General features: G+C 46.1%; 1 protein-coding gene across 1 annotated transcript in view; it reads right to left on the bottom strand.

Annotated features, from left to right (window-relative positions):
* LOC116957655 (uncharacterized) overlaps positions 1 to 21,871 on the bottom strand; it is a 32,933-nt gene extending 11,062 nt beyond the window's left edge. The window contains exons 1-10 of the mRNA XM_032979999.2: positions 20,875 to 21,871; positions 20,128 to 20,157; positions 17,103 to 17,279; positions 14,676 to 14,824; positions 12,770 to 12,865; positions 9,920 to 9,986; positions 8,483 to 8,640; positions 6,196 to 6,352; positions 4,113 to 4,310; positions 2,889 to 3,089 (exon numbers count right to left, since the gene is read on the bottom strand). Coding sequence (XP_032835890.2) covers positions 2,889 to 3,089; positions 4,113 to 4,310; positions 6,196 to 6,352; positions 8,483 to 8,640; positions 9,920 to 9,986; positions 12,770 to 12,865; positions 14,676 to 14,824; positions 17,103 to 17,279; positions 20,128 to 20,157; positions 20,875 to 21,700 — 2,059 coding nt within the window. The 5' untranslated portion in view covers positions 21,701 to 21,871. The remainder of the gene's footprint in view (positions 1 to 2,888; positions 3,090 to 4,112; positions 4,311 to 6,195; positions 6,353 to 8,482; positions 8,641 to 9,919; positions 9,987 to 12,769; positions 12,866 to 14,675; positions 14,825 to 17,102; positions 17,280 to 20,127; positions 20,158 to 20,874) is intronic.
* Positions 21,872 to 22,265: the final 394 nt, after the last annotated feature.

The raw sequence follows: 22,265 nt of genomic DNA, 5'->3' as shown, positions 1-22,265 counted from the left end.
ACCTGAAAATCCTGGCTCCACCATTGCTTGCACAGCTGATGAAAAATGAACATCTGTTCTTCTTCCACAGGTGATATTGATTGATTAATTGATTCATGTACTAATATCAACATCGGCAGCGTTGGTTTGCAAGTTCGTGTTGACCTTGACGTTAATATTATTGAAGGTATAAATTGTCCAAATCGTGTATCCCAAACCACCCACGCCTAGTACTTTCTTCAGCCAAGCTTCTCTGAACAGAAGTGAATAGGCTAGACAAAGTAACGAATTCAGTTGCACATTTATAAATTAAATCCACATCAGATCTTAGATGCAGATAATACGGCAAATGTTTGGTTCAGAGTTTGCAATTGCAAAACAGAATGGTCCGAACATGGAAACAGATGGAAACATAATCGACAATCTTAAGTGCAATGTCTGAGATAGTCTGAAATGTGTTTGTGTTAATGCCCAGAACTATATGAAGCAGCTGCTAGTCTTTATGGAAATGCCTCGTTTTGAAAGACCATTTGTTATCAGATTTACAGATAGTGTAGCGTTGAAGAACAGAAACAAATTACTTTGCCTTGAGGCAAGGGGATCAGCTGTGCCAGAGCAGTGAAAGGATTTACAATTTTATTATTGCTTTTATGGATGCTGAAAGTGAGCAGGTGTTGACAATTAACAATGGCGGGTCTCTTTTAAATCAATCAATAAATCACGTAGAATGAGAATAAAATAATATTTTATAAAATATGAGAATGAGAATAAAATATTATTTTATAAAATATTATTTTATTCTCATTCTACGTGACTTTACCGAAAGAACCAAAGAAGATGAATCCTTGCAGTCACGAAAGCTTTAAATCGAAATATTGCCCTCGATAAAGTGGGCATGAGTGCACATTGCAACGGAACGGGAACGGTCCACGGGGCACGGAGCAACAGGAACCAAAAAAGAAATGTGTCACCGCCCGCAGCGGCTAAAGGGCCGTCCATAAATGACGTCACGCACCTGGGGGGGGGGGGTCAGACATTTGTGACGATGTGTGACGGGGGGGGGGGGTGTTTGAGAAATGTGACGTCATGTCAAAATGCGCAACTTTAAATAAATATAGAATTGTTATAATATACACTAATTTTTATTAATTGTCATTATTAAATATTTGATTATTTAAATTTACTAAGGTCACCATGAAGGAGCATTTTGCTTCTCCATGGGAGAATGGAGAAGCATAAATTTTGAATTTTTTTATGACTGTTATTAAAAAAAAGAACTAATAGTTATAATTACTTTTAATATTCAATAATTATAACATAATTTCAATATAATATTCTGAACATCTGCAGTTTTAGTTTAGACGTTTAATATTTTCAAGTGAATTTTATGCTAAATTTAAGATTTCCAACGCCTTTTTAATACGTGTTTTCTCCTACAACATCAGAGTGCAGCGCCACATTAAATACGCACCACAATGACAATAGTTTAAAGTGATTTGAAGCATGTTTTATTTTCAAAATGGAAATATGGTTTTGGGGGGGGTTGGGGGGGGGGTGGCAGAGCTTTGTGACGTCATATTTGAGGGGGGGGGTCTGACTTTTTGTGACGCCGTGTGACGGGGGGGGGGGGGAAAATCATCCAAAATTGCGTGACGTCATTTATGGACGGCCCCTAACACCGACTGAGTAAAGTAAATCGTAACCGCGCTCAAAATAACTGACTGGTTGCTCATCCGAGAAAATGCTGCCGTACATTGACAGTCATTCACCATGCTCGTGTGCATTGTAGCTGATGGATGGGGCTCGTGCTCGTCCGACCAGCGCTGTGATGAATTGTCACGATTCGGAGTCACGATGTGCTGCGAGAAGCGGATTTCTTTGCTGCTGAGATTTTACCGTCTCGTTTCAATTGTTTCGCGTGGGCAGAGGTTTGTAAGAGGGTTTTTTTTTCTGGGTTAGATCGCGTAAATATATAAATGTGTCATTAAAACCCACCACCACCCGACACAGACAACTAGTAAGGGTTGTCACGTAAACAGAAGTTGCCAATTCGTCACTAGTACAGCACACCGGTGCGTTAGAGAGCCAAGCCACAACATTTACAATCTGAGTGCGACGTTTCGCCAGGAATTACAACTAGCTTCATCAGGTGACAGCCAAAATTTGGCTGTTGCCTGATGAAGCTGGTTGTAAAGTTTGTGTCTTTCCTCTCCAACACACCGGTGTGCTGTACTAGTAACGAACTGGCCACGTTCTGTTTACGTGAAAACTCTTACTAGTTGGCTGTGTCGGGTGGTGGCACATTTATATATTCACACGATGAAACCCAACAAAACCTCTATTGTGGATGATATTGGTCAGGAAGGCCTACTGAGTGTCAAACAGGCAAAGGTTTGTCGAGCGTCTTGAGCGCCGGCAGCGTTTCGACGTGACACGGGTTGAACTTGTCAGAGTGTATGTCCTCTCCGATTTGTTGCCTTGGGTTCGTTCCCTGAGTCTGAATGTAACATTAGCGTGGAAACTTCAGTAAAATTCTTAAATCTTAAAACATCATTTAATGTAAAGATAATTGATTGAATGTGGTAGGGAATGAGTCACCACGGGATGTCTTGGTGACAACAAAATGTACAACTGTCAAACTATATTGTTAAAAAATAACCGGGGGGGGGGGGACGGGGGGACGTTAAATAGCCTCAGTTTATTCCATCACCTATTTTGTTTGTTTGAGTCAGAATGTGTTAGTCATCTACCGTAAATCTGCTGCTCGATTTGTGTGTGTGTACAAGTAGCTCCGCATGTGATGCGGCTCTTGAGCAATTTTTGTCAGAGACAAATACAATTTTTAAAAAATGTCTCTTGTTCTTTGAAAAAGGTTGCCGACCCCTGAGCTAGGGCACAGACTGACTGACCGGCATTGTTCGAGGTTTGGCGCGTGATGGCCCGGGCACCGCACAGGCGTTGGCATGCCTGCGTGCTGGGGAACGAGTTGCCATTGCCACCGCATCCCGAGTACGGGAAGGACTCGCAGAGCCCATTGCTGGCGTTGAAATGGATCCGGTAGGTGGACTCCTCGCAAGGCCCCGAATCGGCAGGCAGCTTGCACGCCAAGTCTGTGTGGGGGACAGCACGTTGATCATTGCTCGAGAGCTACAGGCGAAATACCAAGTGAAATTCACTCTCCATCATGGCTCATTGCGATTATCACGGTTGGCTATGTACGGTGCGAAATAAGTTCAACATACACACATACAAAGTGTTAGCAAACCAAGCATACGTTTAGGGTCCAAAACAGCTCAAGGGACCGCGCATTCATATAAACATATATACAGGTGCATCCATATATCAACACAAATTTAAATCATAATAACATGAGCTAATTTAAATTAAAAGCCACTTAATCTCTCTCATATACATAGCGTATATCGTCTGCACCTCTCTTCTTTCATCTCACTATACCTGTGCTTTGATCTACATATCTCTTACCTCACTACATCTGGACCTATTGTTGAAAGCTCATCTGTCATATTACTCGGATTTTCTAGAATGATATAGGGCCCCCAAATGAATTTATCCTTAAGGCCCCAAATGGCCCAGCACCACCACTGCTGATAGCCAAAATGGAAATTCAATGCAGATTCTAGAGCAAACGTTTGGTTCGAAGGTTACAACTGTAAAACACAATTGTCTGAATCTGTTTACGGGAGCTCTGTATTTGACTAATTTCCAGCTTTGAGACTTATCGATCTGACTCGTCATGCAACAAAGATTGGTCTCATAATGCAGAACGCAAGGGGAAGTGCTGCCCTGCTCGGTGTGGGTCAGAGGTCACCTGCGGGGACCTCAGAGGTCACTCATTCTCTGACACCAAGGGTTTGCACTGCTCTGCGAAAGATCCCAATGTGTTGTTCGTCTCGTGATGTGACGCCGATCGTGCGATTGGGACATCACGGCATTATGTGTCTCCCTAGTGGTGGCGTTTACACACTGCACCAGGTACTCATTTGAGGCTGAGTCGACCTAGGGGGAGGCCCAGGCCTAGTTCAAATAATCGTCACTGGTGTTGGCCGTCAGCAGGAATCAAACTCGCGCAGCGCGCTAACCGACCGCCTCGCACAGAAAAATCACACACACACCTCTCTCAGGGAATAGCGTGGCTCCATTGGGCAGGCATGAGCGTGAGCACTCCACCACGTCGGGGAAGCTGTTGGCGTTGCCGGCCTGGCCCTCACGCAGGAAGGGCACGCACACGCCCCTCGCGCCGTCGAACCCCCAGCGCCGCTCACCACGCTCGCCGCCGCGCTCCAGCGGCTGCTGGCACGGAGCGGCTTCGTCTGTGCGTCAGCATCATCATCACCGTCAATCATGGTATGCGTGTTGAACTTTTTTCGCACCAAACGTAGCCAACCGTGCTAATCGGAGGTGCGGGGGAAGGACAACAATCTGAACACAAAAAGGAGTTCTAAAAAAAATTAGTGTTCAATCTAAGTTTAAAAGTGCATAGCTCTTTTGGCTTCCTAATAACGGAAGGAAGAGCGTTACAGACGGCCACAGAAGCGCATCTGAAAGCGCGCGATGTATGACAGCCATGACCATCTCACTGCTGGATGAAGGTCAACCCCAAGCTTTTGCCGGGGTCTCCAGCCCAAGGACCTGGACCTGGTTACCGGTGGCAGATATTCGGGACCCATCCTTGAGTCTGAGCCAGTTTCCCTTCTACGTGGTGACTTTACCGAAAGAACCAAGAATATGAATCCCTGCAGTCACGAAAGCTTTAAATCAAAATTTAGACTTAAGAGAGTTTTGTTACTCCAAAGAGCTTACCCTGTGTGATCAGCACGGCGCATTCGTGATGGACTAGACTCACACGAGTGTGTGATAACAAGGGTTCAGACTTACATGAGCTGCGAGATGGAAACGGCTTATATGAGCACACCTTCTATAAGCACAATTCTGGTATAAGCAAAACACCCTTACATTACACTTGTGTTGGCGGAAGGCAACTGCAACTTCTGATGCAGGCATACTTTGGATATAAGCACAACCTCGCTTGCTCCCAAGAGATGTGCATATATCCAGCTTCACCTGTACTTTGAATGTTGGCTTTGACTTGTCATTAACACTGTCAAATGGCTGGAATAACTGCAGTTCGTGTTGTCACTTTGGTACAGCAGAGGAAAGGAAACATATGAGTGTCACTTATGGGAACTCTAGTTATTTTAGTGCATTTTATTTTAAAGTGTTAAGTTGTTATTTTCCCGTGGTTATAAATAGTCCATGCTTGAGCTGTAGCAGCTAGGAGCTATGACACCTGCAAACAATATCCTACTCTTGAGAATTGTGCTCAAGAACCTGCAATGCCCACATGGTAGTGTTGCTAACTGTTTGTAGAAATCACAGACCCAGAGGCAGAGAATTGAAATGTTGATGCTTTGAAACCTGGCCCAATGGCAGGGGCATTGCCCACCGCAGTATTTAACCAAACAATAACAACAACAATAATAGTAATAATAATGCATCTGCTTAGATGTTGTCAAATTTACTTTCGTATAAATTGGCACTATCATTGGAATGTGGAAGTCCACCATTGGCTCAGGTTGAGTGAAGTGTCGACGGCAAAGCGCTAGCTGGCCGGAAAATAGAAATCCCACCGACAATGTTATAAACACTCGAGAAAATATCATTTTCTTTTGACGTTTCAACAAAGCACCCCGTTTGGTTCCTTTCAAATGAAAGTGATGCATCGGCATGCATTTTCAACGGAAGGATCTGAAGCATTAATCTTTCACAAACTCTGGCCCGTCAGGACGTCACAAGCAGATGGCGTCAACTGTAGGTGTGCTCAACAAGAGAATGTGTCATCACATCCAAATGCTCGCTTCATTGCACGCGCACAAAGACAAAGATCCCCCATATAGCCTTAACAGACTGTTGGGGCAAGTGCTGCTCCCGAGCACCTGTAAAGGCCGGAACGGTACATGAGGGGGTGGTGTGACCAGCACCACGCCCGACCGCCTTTTCTTCCTAATGGCGATGTTTACACACCACACCAGGTGCTAATTTGAGGCTAAGTCGACCTAGGTGAGGCCCAGGACCGGTTCAAATAACGTTGCTGGTGTTGGCCGTGAGTGGGAATCGAACTCGTGTCACCGGGTTCGTAGCGCAGCGTAGCGCTAACCGCTACACCACCGCTCCCCACGCACACACACACACGCTCACCTGTGCCCGGCTTGCCGCGCACGGCGATGGACGTTCTAAACGACGCGCGCACGGAGCGCCTGTTCAGCGCCTGTACCAGGCGGTAGTTGGCGTCCAGGAGCTCCTGCTGGCTGTCGTTCTGCTGGGTGCTCATTATGCCCGTCCGGAGGGCCTCCAGCTGGGTCAGGGCACGGCGACAGAACAAACAAAAAGCCAACAGTACTTCCATTGCAGATTCAGTCGGTCAGTCAAGTCACAGCCTCACCTTTGGTTGTGCTGTGCAGTCGGGCTGAACGATTAATCGATTTCAAATCGAAATCGCAATTTGAAACAATGTGATTAGCAAATCGCAAAGGCTGCGATTTTTGGGGATTTGAAAAGTCCTATTACTTTCTTATTGAAATTGTTTTATTATTATAACTTTATTCATTTAACTTAAGAATTGTTCTATGTTTGATTGTTTTATTTATTTATTTTTTAATAAATACATGTTGGAGGAAATTCATATCTTTGCATTAGAATATATAGAGCAGTTCATATTTTGATGGTACAGTATGTTGTAATGCTCCATCACATGTTTTAAATCTATTACACAGTGAATATTGAACTGAAGCTTGACTTTAAAAAAATTAATCGCAAATTAAATCGCAATCGCAATATCTGCAATGCAAATCGCAATTAGACATTTTCTCCAAATCGTTCAGCCCTACTGTACAGCTCTCGCATGTGTTTTTTCTTTGGTGTGCTTGATAGACTTCATGTGGAACAACACGGACACACACATATTGTGCCCAACAATATGTGGTACAACCTTTAATTTAATATTACTTATTAATCCAGCAGAGCCACACTGGGACATTTGACTTTTTCAGGAGGGTCCTGCATTGGGTTTTCAGACAAATTTCATGATGAGTGTTTATATTAGTGGGAGGAAACCAGAGAATCCGGATAAAAGCCACGCGCACGAGGGGGGAACGATAAATCCCCGTACAGATGGAAACAGTTACCGATTTGTCCACTTGCTGTACTGCTTTCTCCTGGTGAGCCAGGGAATGGCACCTCGACACCCACAGAAAGGGAGTTTGTGCGATCCACCAACCCTAACTGCTGCCACAGTGCTCGATTAAAGGCATGCAGAGCCACCGCTGCCCGGCTGAAAACGAATCAAAAAGCTTGTTCAGCCTTACTGGCCGATTCCGTGGCACAGAAACGTCTCCATCGGTTCCAGTCAGCCGTCGTCGATTCTAGTCTCTATCCACCCCATTGTCAGGTTCTGGAAGTCATTTATCGTTGATCACTGCCAGTACCTTGTAAAACCACCCTGGCAGGAAAGTGGCTTTGTTGAAGAAAGATAACTCACTGTGTATGGGAGGTGCACCACTTACTCAATGTGGGGTTGATGGATCGTGCAGATGTCATCAAGGGCCTGGCACTTCCAGCCTGCTTTGCTATGGACTGGCAAGGAGGTGGTAGTACAGCAGATGGAATCTTGATCTAATAAACTAAACTATGTTTTATTCTCATTTTACCAGTTAAGGCCCACTGAGCCATATTGCTCTTTTTCAGAAGCGACCTGGCCACAAATGATACCTCGACGAAGTGGCTTATCGTCATGTGGAAATTTAGAGCAGCCAAATACTCTTTCTGCTCATACTTTGGGCATGTGTTCCCTTTAAACTTACTCTTATTGTATCTTCAAATCTTGTAACTCAATTTTAACCCACTTCCCAATGTGGTTTCGACTGCGAACTTGGTATACGTATGTCATACTGATGACAATACTATATTCTATCATTAAAAATAAAATAAAAATATTTTTAACTTTTTTATGTTATGTTTCGGCTTGGGTCTAATTGTCCACTGTCAACTGACGTTGGCTGTAATTGCCCACGGTCCCTTACGTTATGGCAAGCTGCGGGGCCACTTCATGGAGTCGTGGAGTTCTGCCATTACTAGTAGGGTATATTTAATTAAAGCGTGTTTAAAAAAAGTTTTTAAAAAAATATTACTTATTAAATGGAGGCCACGGACTGTGCCACGGAGCTTTTAGCAGTAAACAAGGCACCGTATTTACCGGGTAATACTTCGTGCAACGCATACAAAGGAATTGATCGAAAGTCTAAATATGGGACACTTTAAAAATACAATAAATGAGACTTCAGTAAGGGCTTTCTGAAGAAAATTCCACGCTCTCACAAAGTACGAGGGCCGATGGCCTTATTAGCCTATGGGTTAATCCAGTCCTGCATGTTGCGGCGACCCGACTCTTCACCGCGGTGGCCGCGATGGCCGTGAGTGTGCGGCGGACCTGCTGGACGCCGACTCTGACGGTCTGGTTGAAGACGATCCAGCTGACGCCCTCGGTGCAAGGAGGCGTCGTGAGGGAGCCGTCATAGCGAAAGTATCGTCCCAGGTCGGGGGGCAGCAGCGATCGCACCTCGAAGGGGCCCACGTCCGTAGCCTGATCTGCTCGCACCGGAAAGCACGCGGTTTCCCGCGAGTTCTCAGAACCCCACTCGATTCAAGACATTGAACTCTTAATCCGTTAAACAACAACAAAAAACTTAGTTGGTGTAGTTTGCTGGTTGCCGCTTTACGTGCGGGGCCTCGGCAACTGCTCTGAGAACTAAAAAACGCGTGTGTGTTCGTGCACAAAAACACAAATCTCATCAGCAGCAAATACAAGGTGCCACACTGCTCAATTGAGTAACAGTTACAACGCTGTGGGTGATCACGATATCGTTTTCTCCGATACCAAGGTTCTCTACAAACCCACGGGTTTTTATCAGAGATTTCTCCACGAGGCAATTCAGATTTACAAACACAGACACAATTTCAACCGAGAGGATGGTTTCAAATTAAGCAATCATTGGAAAGATGTTCTAAATCAAACCAAACATTAAACTAATTTTCAATGGTACAGTATATTTATTCAAGTAGTGGTATCCCAAACTTTCACAGCAGCTTATTTCCCTTCACACCAACATTATGTAAACTCCCCCCCCCCCCATCATTTTATGCTAATTCCTTTGTCAAGGCGTTTTTTGTTTTCTTCCCACACAGCTTAAAGGATGCGACCTGGGCTTGGTTGTCTTCACTCCAACGCTGTCCTCTGGACAGTCCGGTCCCTTCACCTGATGAAGGCCACTTGTGTTGTAGCCGAAACGTCGTGATTTTTTAGTTTTTTTTGTAATTTTATTTTTACTTACGTGACTTTACCGAATAGAACCAAAGAGTAACAGGAAAGCGTTAATTACCATTGAGGGCCCTGCGCCAGTAGTGGAAATTTCACGTTCCTGTGGCCGGAGTGAGTGATCCATAGCATAAGACATCCGCTGTTGACTTCCCCATAAAGTGGTACTCATTTTGCCAATCCCAGATGGACGATGGGCTGATTCAACCCTCAACCAAGGATTTTAAATCGCAACCTGTCGATTGCGATGCACTCTCTCTACCACTGAACCAGCTGGCTATTTAAAGGACACTAGAAAATACAATTTTAAAAACCAAGAGGTAGAAAAAAGAAGACAACTTAAACAATAGTGCGGCTGAGAGAGAGAGAGAGAGACTGTATGGATACATTAAGATTTAAGTGCAAGATTGGAAAGGATGGGGGAAAACTTCGGCTAAGAAACTGTCCATAAGGCAGAGAGACTCGAGGAGGGTAAGTTGGCCTGCAGAGACCCACGGGTGTGTTCCACAGGGCGCTTCTCCCACGCTCAAGACAACATCCACTAGAACTCACTGCTGTACTTGATATTCTTAAGTCCATCGACAATCTTCTGGAAGGCCGGGTGCTCCTGTGAGCCGACCTGTTCACACAACGGCAAATGTTTATCGCTCGCGGTAAAATTGCGTGTCCAAGTATCGTCACCTGCTGCTCGCCAACACCATCGAGTCGGTGGCACCGAAGAAAATCATCAGGTCACGAGCAACACCGTCGAATGGCTAAGGAACCTGGGTATTAATTCATGACATTTGTTACTCATAAGTGGAGGGGGCAGGGGGTTTGGGTTAAATCGCGTAAATATATAAATGTGTCGTGAAAAAACCCGCCACCACCCAACACAGCCAACTAGGAAGGGTTGTCACGTAAACTGAACGTGTCATTTCGTCACGAGTATAAGACGTAGGCTTTCGCGACCAATATCATCCATAATGGTGATAATGTGGTTAAAATCTAGCTGTCGCCTGATGAAGCTAGTTGTATCTTCTTTGGTTCTTTCGGTAAAGTCACGTAGAATGAGAATAAAAACTAAAATAACACAATAAAATTATCACGGCGTTTCGGCCACAACGCAAGAGGCCGTCTTCAGGTTCCTTTCACCTGAAGACGGCCGCTTGCGTTGTGGCCGAAACGTTGTGATAATTTTATTGTGTTATTTTATTTGTTATTCTCATTCTACGTGACTTTACCGAAAGAACAAAAGAAGATGAATCCTTGCAGTCACGAAAGCTTTAAATCGAAATTTAAGCTAGTTGTAATTACTGGCCAAACGTCGTACTCAGATTGTAAATGTTGTGGCTTGGCTCTCCAAAGCACCGGTGTACTAGTGACGAATTGGCACGGTATGTTTACGTCACAACCCTTACTAGTTGGCAGGCCTCGGCAAGGTAAGGTAATTTACCTTTTTTACCGGGTAAAAGGGTAATGGGTAAAGATGTCGACATGCCAAGAATTACCCGGTAGGGTAAAGGTAGCACGAAGTATTACCCGGTAAATACGGTGCCTTGTTTACCGCTAAAAGCTCCGTGGCGCAGTCCGTGGCCTCCATTTAATAAATAATATTTTTAAAAAACTTTTTTTTAAAACACGCTTTTATCAAATGTACCCTACTAGTAATGGCAGAACTCCACGACTCCAGGAAGTGGCCCCGAAGCTTGCCATAACGTAAGGGACCGTGGGCAATTACAGCCAACGTCAGTTGACAGTGGACAATTAGACCCAAGCCGAAACATAACATAAAAAATAATGTTTAAAAATATTTTTATTTTATTTTTAATGATATAATATAGTATTGTCATCAGTATGACATAAGTATACCAAGTTCGCAGTCGAAACCACATTGGGAAGTGGGTTAAAATTGAGCTACAACATTTGAAGATACAATAACGACAACAACGACAACAGAGTGAGTTTAAACAAAGCGTGTAAAATTGGAATAATCGAGAGTATTCTATATGAATAAAGCACTCTGCCTAGCATTCACCTGTTATAAACCTTTTTCATGTGTAGTACCCCAGTAATTACCCTGTAATCGGGTAATTTGTATGGGGTTAGGGTAAATGGTAGGGTAAAGGTAGGCTCGTTGCTTTTAACCTTTTACCTTACCTGCTGAAAGGTAAAAGGTAGGGTAGAGTGATTATATTGTGGTAAGGTAGGGTAAAGGTAGGCTCGTTGTTTTTACCTTACCTTGCCGAGGCCTACTAGTTGGCTGTGTTGGGTGGTGGCGGGTTTAACGACACATTTATATATTTACGCGATCTAACCCCCAAAAAATCGCAATTATGGATGATATTGGTCGCGAAAGCCTACCACGTGTTAAACATTTGTTGCTTTCGACAAAAACAATCGGTCGCATATCTTTGCAACACGCCACACAAAACAAGAATCTGGGCATCGAGTCATTTAGCCATCTGTACGACGTTGGAAGGTGCATGATAAGGTCACTGATGGCAATTACTTAATCTCACACTATGTTGATAATGAGGTTGTGCTGCACAATGAACGTGGCGCCCTGAGTTTGATTCTCGGTTTCAGCTAACATCGGTGGCGAGTGATATCGGAAGTGCTCCCGGCCTTCCCACACCTTCGCCTATCTAAAACATAAACACATTTTTTATATTTTATCAGCTAAGGCCCAACGAGCGATGTAGCTCTTTTTGCAGAAGCGACCTGGCCACAAATCATCGCTCAACGAAGTGTCTATGTGAGTGTGTACGTGCATACATGTGGGGAGCGGTAGTGTAGCGGTTAGCACGCTGCACTACGAACCTGGTGACCCGGGTTCGATTCCCGCTCACGGCCAACACCAGTGACGATTATCTGAACCGGTCCCGGGCCTCCCCTAGGTCGACTGAGCCTCAAATGAGTACCTGGTGCGGTGTGTAAACATTGCCACTAGGGAGACAAAGGCGGTCGGGCGTGGTGCTGGCCACCCACCCCCTCGTGTACCGTTCCGGCCTTCATAGGTGCTCGCTAACAGTACATAAGGCTATATGGGGGATCTTTATCTTTGTGTATGTATGTAACAATACGGGAAGCGATAGTGTAGCGGTTAGCGCGCTGCACTATGAACCCTACTACCCAGGTTCGATTCCCGCTCACGGCCAACACCAGTGACGATTATCTGAACCGGTCATGGGCCTCCCCTAGGTCGACTCAACCTCAAATGAGTACCCGGTGCGGTGTGTAAACATCGCCACTAGGGAGACAAAGGTGGTGTTGGCCACACAGGTGCTACTCGATAACAGCACTTGCCCTGACAGTCTGTTCAGTTCATACGTGGGGGGGGGGGAGGGGGTCTTTGTTTTTGGTGGTGGTAGGTGGTGGTGATGATGATAGCAGTGGTGTTGGTATTACTGATAGCGTTACCTGCAGCAGGACACCAAGCACAGCCAGCCCTTGGGGCTTTCCCAAAGCCTCGGCCACACTCGCATAGCTCTCCGAGTTGTAAAGTACCACGTGCATCTGCAATGGGACCACGTGTGTCACGTGTGTGCGTGTTTCGCGTTGAAGCACTTTCTACTCTAAACCTCGTGACCCTACCATGGCTCGTTTCTCTACGAGCCATGGTAGGGTCACGAGGGTCACAACGTCCAGGGGACTGCAGTCGTTATTAGGGTGTCCATGAAAGGCTAAGTAGGGGGTCTGCAAAGTGCCTAAAAGTTCTGTAGTTGGCACAGCCAAAACAATAATTTGGACCAGATCCAAACACCTGCAAAAAGTCCCATTCTCTTTGCCGGTTTGGCTTAAACTAGCTGTACAGGTATAAATACGTTTCAGAGATGTGACTGTATGGGCGCTACAGTGGTGAGATGTTAACTACCTCGCCTGATATACAGGAGGTCGTGGGTTCAATTCCGACCCTGATGCCTGTATATTTGCAGTTTGCACGTTATCGCCGTGGTCACGTGGATTTTTCCCTCCACATTTAGAAACATGCATTTAGACTATTTGGCTGCTATACATTTCCACATGATAAGCCACTTTGTTGAGCGATAATTTGTGACCAGGTCACTTCTGAAAAAGAGCTATATTACCTGGTAAAATAAATATCGTAAATAGTAGTAGCATGTCATCAATGGTTGTTCTGTGGGAAGAGTGACCCACACCAGAGAAAAGAGGAATGTGGAATTTTAAATGCTGGCTTAGGGCTGCCAACAGAATTGCGTGCTGGTCCATTCTGACTAGAGCAGAGAGGCACTTGGCTTTTTAATTGTAACCGGTCCTTGGTTTAAACAAGAACACCGTGTATATGCATGGGTTCTGTAATGCTTTCCAACATGCATTTGTCATTAGAAGTGTTGAATTATCAATACGCTTAATGATCCAAGTCACATGATGGGATGTCACGTGCAATGTGGCATGTAAAATTGCAATATGTTGCACGTAACGGCATCATTGGGAGGGGAGGCAATGTAACATGGTAACAATAGCATTGCCTTGCAAGGAAAAATACTTTCATTGCTGTTTTTGAATCACCAAGTTTTGGATAACCCTCTAATTTATTTGGCTGCTTTTCAATTGGAAAAGGTTTTAACAGCAACATAACCTTATTTTTTTATTAATGCAATTCATACTCCATGCAGTTATTTGTTTGATTAATACAGCTCTACACTGCTGAGTTAATATGTGTATGCCTCTCATGACATGATCTAACTGCCATGTGGATCTCATGACATGGTGGCTGGTTTAAAGGTTGACCCAGAGACAAGAAGACTGACAACTGCGTGCATGGTATAGTTACGTCGTCGCCTTTTTCAATCGTGTGGATTCCACAGGATGGAAACGGCCCAGGAACAGCATGGTAAGGGACACATTTAACGTGCCATGGAAATGAGGCATTTGCTAGTGGTGGTGATGGTGTGACATTTGCACTACAGATATGAACATTTTCACTCAGCAGTTTCCTTTGCCTTGGTCCCTTAAGTTTTGCCCTTGAGATACCCGTTAATGATTAACGGTTCCCATACTCCCACCTCTTAAACAGGCCCCTGTCGTTGAGACTGTACTCTTACCAATAATATCTGGCAACCGAACAGCATTTAATTAACAAGCCTGGACTGCTGATGAGACCCAGGAGGTTGAAACAAATCAAGAGTGTGCTTTCTGAAACAAATGCTCGCTGGACAATATTGCTTCTGGAAAGCCAGTAAGGTCGACGGACTGAAACGCATTTTGTATGTATGCGGAGGCACAGGACGGAGGTTCCCGTCCGTGTTATTGCCCACAAACGCTGCGCCAAGATCGCGCAACGCAGTTTTTTTCTTGCGCCCACCTCGGCGTCATAACGCTGCTCATCCACCGTGTGCTCCGAGCCGCCAGGCTCCTCGTCGCGCGCGCCCCAGTGCAGGTGCAGCTGGGAGGCCGTGTGCTCGGACGGGAGCCCGGTGGTGACGCTCATAGACTCGGGCAAGTACACCTTGACTGTGGGAAAACGACGAGCGCAGCCAATGCCCGCAATATCTCTTTTCGGACCCTTTCCCGTTCCGATGACGTACGTGCACGTCATCTTTTTTTCTTCCGCTCGGAACCGACAGAAAAACGAAAACGAAACGGCATCGGAACCGAGGCTCCCACAAGGCCATGCGGGGGAGGGTGTGTGCCACAGTTTGGCGGCCGCTTTTATGTAGAGTGCGGTCCTGTCGCTTTGGTTTTCTGCAGAGTACAATGCCTTTAAGAACAACGGCGCTATGCCTCTCTAAATAAAATTAACTTGAACCGTTTCCGTGTTCTGAGATCCAGCGGTGAACGGGACACCCACCCTGCAACTTGCAGACGTCTCAGAACGGGAAAGGGTTTAACGCAACGACAATTTAGTGTGTGCGGTATTCTCGCCGTCATTCGGGTGCAAGTTTATTCCGAAAGCGCAGTTTGTGTTTTTTTTACAGATGGATAGTCTGCCGGCAAGGGGGGGGGGACTATGTTACGTGGTTTAACCCGATTAAGAAATTTGCACGTAATTAATCAAATTTGGAGGCTCATTCTGGCACACAGGGCCTCCTACTTTTCAGTATAACATCGCAGGATCTTTAACATCCACTGTTACTAAACCCAACCGTATTAACCAGGAACGCTGCTGGCTTCATACTGTGAACCTCAGCAACAAGTGGTAAATTTGCTGCCGCTCGGCCAGGTGGCTGCCCTCCTTGCTATGAGCTGTAACAGGTGACCCCAATCGACAATTATTGCTTTGATGGGGGGAGGGGACACGGTGCAAAACCGCTGCATTCAAAGGCGCAGCTTGTGATCCAGCGACTTGGAACGTGGGGTGGGTTGAACACACAGGTTGAGACAGGGCATGCATTTCAATCCCAGCTGCATTGCAATGACATGCTGGCTATCTATCCACAGAGTGTGAACGTTAATCGCTCGTGTGTGTATATAGTGTATGGAAGTTGAACTTCTTCATATGTATGTATGTTGAACTTCTTTCGCACTGTACGTAGTCAACCGTGCTCATCAGAGGTGGGGGGAAGGACAACAAACTAAACACAAAAAACAGTTCTAAATAAATTAGTTTTGAATCTAGATTTAAAAGTGCATAGCTCCAGTGGCATCCTAATATAGGAAGGAAGAGCTGAAGCGCATCTGAAAGCGCGCGATGCAGTGACCGTCTTTGTTGGATGGCCAGCCAAAAGCCGCTGCGAGGATGTGTGGATATCCTCAGAGAATCAAAAAAAAATTCCAAATATAGTTTTCCAAATATCTCAAATAAGACACTCCTGAAACGAGTCAACACCCAGTGAGGCATCTGTGAGTAAGTACAGATGCAATTATCATTACAGAGGCTACTGTTTGTCACGGCCATATTTCGTAAAATTGACAGTAAGAATAAGGTTAGCGCTGTCCCTCTCTGATGTACAGCATTTTTTTAGAAGAAATGAAGGAAGTGTGGTGGTTATTTTCTAAGCGTGTCTCCACCTCTGTGCCACTATCATACTATTTTGCGCAGGCCGTATGCTCGTGGTTGCCAGGGCTGTTTATTTTGCCCCAGTCCAAACCTGGACGTTCCTTATCTAGTGTTCAACGGCCGTTTACAAATTTTCATACGCTTGAATCAAATTTGTAATTTCCATGACTTCCATGCCAAAATCATAGCCTGAAATTTTAAATTGAGTTTCATGTCTCCCTGCTAAAAGAAGTGGGAAGTATAGCATATCGTTAAATGGACCCTGAACCAGCTGACGAAATTTAGTATGTTTATGGTGGTGATCTGTATTCATAGAACAACCACTGTTAACTTTCCCAAAACTCGATAAATGGACATCAAATATTGTACAACTAACTGGCAGAAAAGCATTGATACATAACCCTTTGCTATCAGATCAACAGACCTTTACCCATACAGCAGTCCAGCCATCTCCCGAGCTACACGGGCAAAGGTCTGGCCTGAATGGCATCTGTAAACTATTAAAACTGTGGCTGCCCTGTATTGCAAATGTTTACGTTCTGGGTGTGATGTGTTTCGTGTGTAATAATACTCCCTTGGTCAATGTTACGTCCAGGTCTTTCTCAAGGTGTGAAATAATCTCGCGCAGAATTCGGTGCCCGTTTTGGTTTTGTGTTACTCTGAGAGAATGACCATCAACCTACAACTGGGATACCAACGTGAAACCTTGAGCGAGCAAGGGCCCTACCAATACCACTACCCAGCTGTAAAAAAAGATGATAAATGCATAGACCGGTTTGGCGTTCGCTATACCTGTGTGCCCATTGTTTCTCATCCTATAGGCGGCATTGAGACTTTCAAATCCGTGGAGAACGATGGGTTGCAGGGTGTTGTCCACGTTGGCCAATCGACTGTCGATGTTGACAGGAGACTGGGAGGAGCCTCCACACTGTGGAATCGTGGTGGGCCACGTCACCTGACCGCCATCACCTGCGGAACATCGACGCTTTGTACACGGTTCATCGCCCCTAGTTTAACAAAGCATTGGTCTATTGCAGTGTTCTTCATTGCAAGGCCCGCGGGCCACTGGCGCTCCCTGGTGGCGTTTAGTGCGGCCCCTGATAATACACAGCGAGAAACAATAAAATAATAAAAATATAAAACAATAATTATTATTTTATTGTTTCCCTTCTCTACGAGACTTTACCGAAAGAACCAAGAATATGAATCCCTGCAGTCACGAAAGCTTTAAATCAAAAATACACAACGAGTGAAACACCCCCCATCGTCGTGCTGTCTAACCCCAACGGTTTCAAATGTGTGGCAGCCCACATACGAATGTCTTACCGGCGAAAGATTCCCCCTCTGAGAATCAGTGAACGCTGCTGGTCTATCGAGATGCATTACCTCTTGAAAAAGTCTCTGCAACGTGTATCATGGATGCGGAAGTGTGTGTGTTTTTATTGTAGTGCAGCTCGATGAGATGTATTAATAACCAACAGTTTACCGCAATGTGACCTTCAGCCCATGTGCCAAGTTTACTTAACCGGTGTGCATGTTGATCCCAGCCAACTCCCTCACTTTCCAAAATGTAATTTATTCTCAGCCATGCACCTCACAATTCCTCGGTGTCGACTACTCGAAACGAAAACGGAAAGCAAGATTTGCGCAAAGAAGGACAGGGATCACAACCACAGAGAGAGAGAGCCTCACTGGTTCGGCAAAAAAAAAGCCTAGCGACAACTGCTTACTGCCCGTGTGTGCTCGGGGCACACAAGCGTGGTCAGGTTAACATCAAAGTGAGCCTGGGGATCCTGGCTGCCTCAATGGACATGAGTCAGCATCGGTGGACTTAATCCCCATAATTCGGGGACTTTTGTTGCCAAGGATTTATTTGCGGTGGTCGCCCTACCGCATTCACTGTCGACACCGTAAGGCAGTTTAGACCACGCAGAGGCAGCCAACCGCAGATGTGACATTATTTTGTATACCGTCTTGACTTTATCATGGAACCCTTTTTGTTTGTGCCCATATCAAATGATGAAGAGTAAGAACAGGTTTTACCCTTTCTGGCAATGACATAGGCTTGATTCCTCGTGAAAGGTTTCTATTTGGCATTGAAACATCTTAACACCTCGATTTAAAGCTTTCGTGACTGCAGGGATTCATATTCTTGGTTCTTTCGGTAAAGTAACGTAGAAGGGAAATAATACAATATAAAAAATAAAACAATAAAATTATCACGACGTTTCGATTGCAACACAAACAATCATCATCAGGTGTGAAAACCACAGCAAGAAAAAGAAAAAATTCTTGCTGTGGTCTTTTTTTTCTTGCTGTGGTTTTCACACCTGATGATGATTGCTTGTGTTGCAATCGAAACGTCGTGATAATTGTATTGTTTTATGTTTAATATTTTATTATTTCCCTTCTACGTGACTTTACCGAAACAACCAAGAATATATTAACACCTGTTTTATAAATGTAATTATTGTTATTGCCGGAAAGGGTAAAACCTATATATTTTTTTTATCCTTTCATATTGGCGAAAAGGTCCCATGACATAGCTGCTCACCCCGAGCTATAAATGATCTGATACTTGCATTACCTTTGTACTGTTCGCCGTTTGGCCTTCTCTGATGTGACACTGGTGATACTAGGCCATAAAGAAAGCTGTCTCTGGTGTAGGCCAATCCGTTTCAAAGACAATGCATATATTATTATTAGAGCATGTTTGTTTGCATGTTCACCACAAGTACGTGTGGTTAATGCAGACCTGATTACTTGCAAAAAGGTATCTATTTTGGTGTTTGAACATCTTATCACCAGTTTTATTGCCATAAAGGGTAACACCTATTCATATATTTTTTATATAGGTCTTAACTTGAATGGAGGAGAGTTCAACACTGAAGTGTTGGTGTTGGGTTTTCGTTACGGAATGTAAATATATATACAGTGTATGCAGTGTACACATCCGTGCATGAGGCGGTGTCTCACTGTTCAAACAAGCACTGACCTGGCACGCGGGCGCTGTTGGTGGCTCTGAGTCGGTGGCGGAAAGTCCACACTCCAATGGCAGATGCCAGTTTTCTCCAATATAACGGGAATTTGTTGGCTTGACACAAAGTGTCTCCCTCACGAAAGAGAGGGGTGCCTTGATGGGATCTCAATAGTGACTCACAGTTACAAATAATAAAGGCCACAGAGGGCATTCGATGCATAATTGCAAGTAACTGAAAACAATTCTAGATTTAAAGCTTTCGTGACTGCTAGGATCCATACTCTTTGGTTCTATTGGGTAAAGTCACGTAGGTGAAAATAAATAAATACATTTACAAAAAATCACGACGTTTCGGCCACAACACAAGCGGCCTTCATCAGGTGAAGGGACGAGACTGTCTGGAGAACAGCGCTGTCCTACCAGACAGTCTCGTCCCTTCACCTGATGAAGGCCGCTTGTGTTGTGGCCGAAACGTCGTGATTTTTTGTTATTTTTTTGTTATTTTATTTTCACCTACGTGACTTTACCCAAATAGAACCAAAGAGTAACTGAAAACAGCACGTTCGCTGCATCACGCGTGTTGTTCTCCAAAGCATTTCAGCATGAGCATGCATCAGGCCGGGGATGAGAACCCAGTGAACCTCGTGGAAACTACCTGCCTGCAAGTATTCACGCAAACGCCCCGAATTGCCTTATCAGTGCCACTCGTATCGTGCAGCGGTGCATTCACGCTTGGCTTGATAACGCGGCAATGTTAACGGTTATTGCTGCACGGGAAAACGTGTACACACACACACACTTGTTGAAAGTAACATTGTGTCGTGCAATGTTACATACCACGGTGTGTCCAGTGCGCGCTCGACGATCCTGAGAGAGAAAACAGATGCAGGTCATATCACAGACAAATCTCTCACACATAACAGACTGTTGGGGCTAGTGCTGTCCGCTTTCCCAATGCTCCACAATGCTGACATTTACACACTGCACCGGGTACCCATATTGGCCTTAACAGACTTTTGGGGGAAAGTGCTGTTAGCGAGCACCTATGAAGGCCGGGAACGCCCGGACGCCTTTGTCTCCCTCGCGGCGATGTTTGCACAACGCACCAGGTACTCGTTTGAGGCTGAGTCGACCTAAAGGCGGCCCAAGACAGGGTTCAGATAATCATCACTGGTGGTGGCCGTGGAACGGGAACCGAACCTGGGTCGCCGGGTTTGTAGCGCAGCGCGCCAACGACTACACTACCGCTCCCCACACTTACCCGACACACACATTAACTAACACATGCAACCAAATATATATTTGTAAAGCTCACGCGACCGCGCACACAGATGAAAACAAATGAGCATCTCCACGCAAACTCACAATCACAGTTCCAAACGGACGTGGCAGCGGTGCAATCGGCTAAACAGCACGCAGGCATAGTAAACCAGCACGTGACATTCACAAGCACGGCCACAGACAGCGAGAGAGAGAGAGAGTGGAAGAGAACAGCGCTGAAAGCGACGTGCGTGAAGGGATGTTGACGAGCAAGCGGCAGGCTCACACCACCACCAGCATCACCAGCATCATCATCATCATCACCGTTCTCGCTGCTGTGAGCAGCGAGGCTGAGCGGAGCCACCGCCGCCGCCGCCACCAACAGCAGCGGCAGTAGCCACAGCCGCATCAGCACCACCTTGCTCGCCACGGGCAGCAGCAGCAGCATCGGCAGCTGCTGCAGCTGTAGCTGCTGCTGTAGCTTCTGCTGCTGCTGTAGCTGCTGCTGTAGCTTCTGCTGCTGCTGTAGCTGCTGCTGTAGCTTCTGCTGCTGCTGTAGCTGCTGCTGTAGCTTCTGCTGCTGCTGTAGCTGCTGCTGCAGCTGTAGCTGCTGCTGTAGTTTCTGCAGCTGCTGCTGTAGCTGCTGTAGCTGCTGTTGCTGCTGCTGTAACTGCTGCTGTAGCTGCTGCCGCTGTAGCTGCTGTAGCTGCAACTGCTGCTGTTGCTGCTGCTGTAGCTGCTGCTGCTGTAGTTGCTGCTGTAGCTGTTGTAGCTGCTGTAGCTGCTGCTGCTGCTGCTGTAGCTGTTGTAGCTGCTGCTGTAGCTGTTGTAGCTGCTGTAGCTGCTGCTGTAGCTGTTGTAGTTGCTGCTGCTGTAGCTGCTGCTGTAGCTGCTGCTGTAGCTGTTGTAGCTGCTGCTGCGCTCCCAGAGTGCGCCGGCAACACGCGCGCTCTTTAAACGCCACAACAAAGACAAAGCTTCCCCCCTCCCCACCACCGTGTAGCCTCGACGGACTGTGTGGGCAAGTGCTGTTAGCGAGTAGCATCGACGGAGGCCGGCACTGAGGCACACGAGTGGGCGGGTGGGGGGGCCAACAACCACGCCCGACCGCCTTTGTCTCCCCAGTGGCAATGTTTACACATCGCACCATCTACTCATTTGAGGCTGAGTCGACCTAGGGGACGCCCGGGACCGGTTCAGATAATCGTCACTGGTGTTGGCCGTGAGCGGGAATCGAACCCGGGTCGCCAGGTGCCGGCGATACGCGGCGCTGTTTAAATAGAACACCGCGCGCGCGCGCACATGGACTCACACCTGCAACACAGCGTACCGTAGAGAGCAATCGCTAAAAGCTCTGCTTTGTGATTCATTAAACGGGGGGGGGTAAGCAGCGGGGGGTTGGGAAGGGAGCGAAATCCTGGGACCGACCCTGCTTCAGCAAGTGGAGCATCGTTACGGAAGTCACTCGTGGATCCTGTGCCAACAAATGGGGTCATTGTGTGGCTCACTGGCCTGTGTGATGTGTTTATCGCTCGCTCTGCGCGTCTGTCTTCGTGGCTTTGTGTGGGAGTCTCTGTGTGTTGGGGGGGGGGGGGTGTTTGGATAGTGTGTGGGGAGCGGTTATCCAGTGCTTAGCGCGCTGCGATACGAACCCGGCGACCAGGGTTCGATTCCCGCTCACGGCCAACACCGGTGACGATTATCTGAACCGGTCA

This window comes from Petromyzon marinus, chromosome 1 (genome assembly GCF_048934315.1).
Source record: "Petromyzon marinus isolate PM22_M1 ecotype Great Lakes invasive population chromosome 1, UKy_Petmar_22M1.pri1.0, whole genome shotgun sequence".
NCBI classification, from domain to species: domain Eukaryota; kingdom Metazoa; phylum Chordata; class Hyperoartia; order Petromyzontiformes; family Petromyzontidae; genus Petromyzon; species Petromyzon marinus.
This window is presented reverse-complemented; position numbering and strand designations above follow the sequence as displayed.